General features: G+C 38.6%; 1 protein-coding gene across 2 annotated transcripts; it reads left to right on the top strand.

Moving 5' to 3' along the window:
• The first annotated feature begins 871 nt into the window (after positions 1-871).
• Positions 872-3,013, top strand: LOC130507657 (heavy metal-associated isoprenylated plant protein 7-like). 2 transcript variants are annotated; one of them, XM_057002346.1, is made up of 5 exons: positions 872-1,027; positions 1,107-1,287; positions 1,365-1,570; positions 1,665-1,749; positions 2,512-3,013. In XM_057002346.1, exons 1-5 carry the CDS (start codon positions 1,019-1,021, stop codon positions 2,922-2,924), a joined length of 894 nt encoding a protein of 297 aa, XP_056858326.1. In that variant the 5' UTR covers positions 872-1,018; the 3' UTR covers positions 2,925-3,013. The 2 variants fall into 2 exon arrangements, with proteins under 2 accessions (XP_056858326.1, XP_056858327.1); XM_057002347.1 differs by having other exon boundaries at positions 1,668-1,749.
• Positions 3,014-3,480: the final 467 nt, after the last annotated feature.

The raw sequence follows: 3,480 nt of genomic DNA on the forward strand, positions 1-3,480 counted from the left end.
ACCCTTTCCGATCCGGCCGACGGTGTGGGCTTCCATAGCCACCGTTGGTCCGGTCCCATCAGTCATGCTTAGCCCATTTTGTTTCCGAGTCTATGTAAGAGAAGACCGTTCTGCTTCCGGCGTCGCACCTCCTTCACGGTGGGCGTTCGGTTTTACTCGCCGGCGCTGCATCTTTCCGTCAATGGTGGGCGTTTGGCTCTAGTCTCCGCGTCGTCCAGACTCTATAGGCGACGGTTCAGTTAAGGTTTTAGATGTTTTGATTAGTTGTCGATCCGGTTGGTTGGTAGGGGTTTGGCTTCACGAGGAGCTCTTGGTATCTGGTTGATGCTCTCGGTTCAAGGAAGCGGTGGTCAAGAAGATGAAGCGGTTGAGTTTAATTACGATGGCGGTGGATGAAGCTCTAGGGTTAGACCCGATGAAGCTTTCCATGGCAGGAGTAAGACGAGGACCACGAAGGTGACGGGACAGACTCCGCCGTGCTCTGGAATGAAAACCAGGCGGCTCCGATGAATCGAGGGTTCCGGCCGTGGCGTGCATCGGTGATGCAGAACGGTGGCGGTCGATTCGTCGCGGGTGTGACGTGTGGCTACTTCGGGCGGCGGATGCAAGACACGTGTCTCGGAAGTGTCGGTGTTGGTTTGGTCCGAGTAAAGTCTGGTTTATTAGGTTTGGAAGTAAACCGGTGTTGGTTTGTTTGTTTTTGATTTACATGTTGTTTGGGCCGGGTGTTTGGGTTGCAATCATGTAATTGGGCTTGGCCCGTTTTATATATATAAATTTCAATTTGTGAAAAAAAAAACAGTTTTTAAAAGATCTACATGATCTATGAATAGTTGATGGGAAATATACTAATAAATTCTATGTACTTGTGGGAAAAAGAAAAAGATAGAAAAGAAAGTGAGCCACTAAACACCAGATCTCTCTCAAGTCCGTAGAAAGAAAAAGAAAAAAACTTAAATAAGTGAGCCAGTAAAAAAACTCTCTCACGTCTCAACAGTCAACACTGACACTAAAATCAATGGGAGAGGTTTGTATTTCAAACTTTTTCAAATTCACAAAGCCAAACACTATTCGTAAACTTATTTCTCCTTTTTTGCCATTTTCAGGAAGATAAGAAGAAAACAGAAGAAAAAATGGAGAAAAAAGCTGAAGAACCACAAGTGAAAAAACCCGATGATAAGAAAGAAGAAGAGAAGAAGAAAGAGCCTCAAGAGATTGTTCTTAAGATCTTTATGCATTGTGAAGGTTGTGCTAAAAAGATTCATAGATGTCTTAAAGGCTTTGAAGGTACAACTAAACACACTTTTTCATATCCATTTGTGTAATGGTTTAGTTCATTTTGGGACAATTTAAAATGTGATTAGGAGTGGAGGATGTAACAACTGATTGTAAAACTAGTAAAGTTGTGGTGAAAGGAGAGAAGGCAGATCCACTAAAAGTGTTGCAGAGATTGCAAAGAAAGAGCCACCGTCCAGTGGACCTCCTTTCTCCTATCCCAGAGCCTAAACCGGTTTCAGATGAACCTGAGAAAAAGGAGGAAAAACCAAAACCTCAAGAGAAAAAAGAAGAGGTACAGATTTTTGAGGATTAGATTTGTAATTTGAAAAAAGTAAGTTGGTTTTGTGTAATTAACATTAATTTTAATTTGTGGGCACTGAGAAAAGCAGGTAGTGACAGTGGTACTGAGAGTTCACATGCATTGTGAAGCATGTGCCATGGAGATCCAAAAGAGAATCATGAGAATGAAAGGTTTGTTTTCTTTTTCATCTTACTATTCAAAATTTTATTATATTATTCTCAACTGAGTATGACTCCTATTAAATCGAAGTTTTATCTCTGCCTGCGCTTAATTAGCACATTATGTTTTGGACTCTTATGTATGTCGTAAGTTGATTCCATCTTAAAATGGTGTGTACTACTACTATGTAGGCCCTTTAAAAAACAGCAATATACAAGACCATGCATTTCGACCTTTTAGAGTATTTTTTTTTAGAGAAGAAACTCATTCACCAGATTATTTGTTATTGTAATCATATATACCGACAAAACTTTCCTCATTACTATTTTTTTTTTGTTTCTTTTAGTATTTCAAGGTTACATGAAATTGTGTTGGATTTGAATCGAGTCAACTTAAGTCAAGTGCTTTGTATTTACTTCACCTATTATATTTCCCAGGGATCTCAAAGTTCTAAACACTATTTTTAGTTAGTTAGTATATATATACATTCCTCGTATGCGAATTTTAGTTATCTAAAATTCCAGTACATATGTGTAGATGCTAACTAAAAGTTGTACAAATTGTTGTTTCTAGAAAGTTTGGATATGTACAGGAATGCCATCGACTAATCTAGTTATAAGGGCCAAAGAATTACATTGGTGGCTACGAATTGAAATTAGTTTTGGGCATTCGACATTTTGTAGTGCAATTTGGAAGTTCGACTTTTTCAAATTATTAAAATTCCTTGAATTTTGTATTATAGAAAATAAAGCAACAACATTTTACATATACAGGAGTGGAGTCTGTGGAACCAGATTTTAAAGCATCACAAGTGAGTGTGAAAGGAGTTTTTACACCGGAAAAGCTAGTTGAGTACGTTAACAAGAAAATCGGGAAGCATGCTGCGGTTGTCAAGCAAGATCCGTCCCCAAAACCACCGGAGAAAGAAAAAGAAACAAAAGACAAAGACGAGAAGAAAAAGGAAGAGGAACAACCCAAAGAAAAAAAAGAGGCAAAAGAAGACGGTGGTGGAGTGGCCAAATCGGCGGCCGGAGATGGGGGTGCTGCAGCGGGGGAAGGTGACAAAGTGGTGGATTTAAAGAAGAATGAGTATCAATACCAGCCACCGAGGTATCCTGTGGAGATGTTTGCTTATCCACCACAGATATTCAGTGATGAGAACCCCAACGCTTGTACCATGATGTAGTAAATCGTTTGTTTAAGAAGTTACAACTTTTACTCTATTTATGTCGTTAAATGGATTTTTTTTTTAATTTCAAGCTAATTAGATGATAATATTGTTGTCAGTGTTGTAACATAAACAAGTTTTCCTCCATGTAGAGATTTGAGCGTCAAAATCCATCTCAAATAACAGGAAATTGATAGCTTAATCTCACGAACTCATTGCACTCGTACAGATGAATTGAAACAAGAACACAATTTTTACGACTTATCCAAAATCAATGTGTGATTTAACCACGAGGTGATGGTCTGGTGATAGACGAACTTTGAGATTGCTAAGCAACCAGAGTTCAAAGGTACCCCACTACACTTTACCTTTTGGCCACACGGATATAAATTTATCTTACGGTTCATTTGAATACCCGGAGTGAAGATCCGATTCTTTAAAGATTAATCTAGATCTTTCTTATGAGTTTGGAATACCCCAAAGTAAAAAAAGTGAATTTAGATATTATGAACTTTATTAGCAACTCATTGTTGAAGCACAATGCACTTAAGTCTGCAATACATGTTTTAACATT

Source organism: Raphanus sativus, unplaced genomic scaffold (genome assembly GCF_000801105.2).
Source record: "Raphanus sativus cultivar WK10039 unplaced genomic scaffold, ASM80110v3 Scaffold5082, whole genome shotgun sequence".
NCBI lineage: Eukaryota > Viridiplantae > Streptophyta > Magnoliopsida > Brassicales > Brassicaceae > Raphanus > Raphanus sativus.

Excerpts from the sequence above, each read along its gene's own strand:
- LOC130507657 (XM_057002346.1), top strand. Across the intron at positions 1,571-1,664 it reads CTCAAGAGAAAAAAGAAGAG|CAGGTAGTGACAGTGGTACT; the intron begins GTACAGATTTTT and ends CACTGAGAAAAG. Across the intron at positions 1,750-2,511 it reads GAGAATCATGAGAATGAAAG|GAGTGGAGTCTGTGGAACCA; the intron begins GTTTGTTTTCTT and ends TTACATATACAG.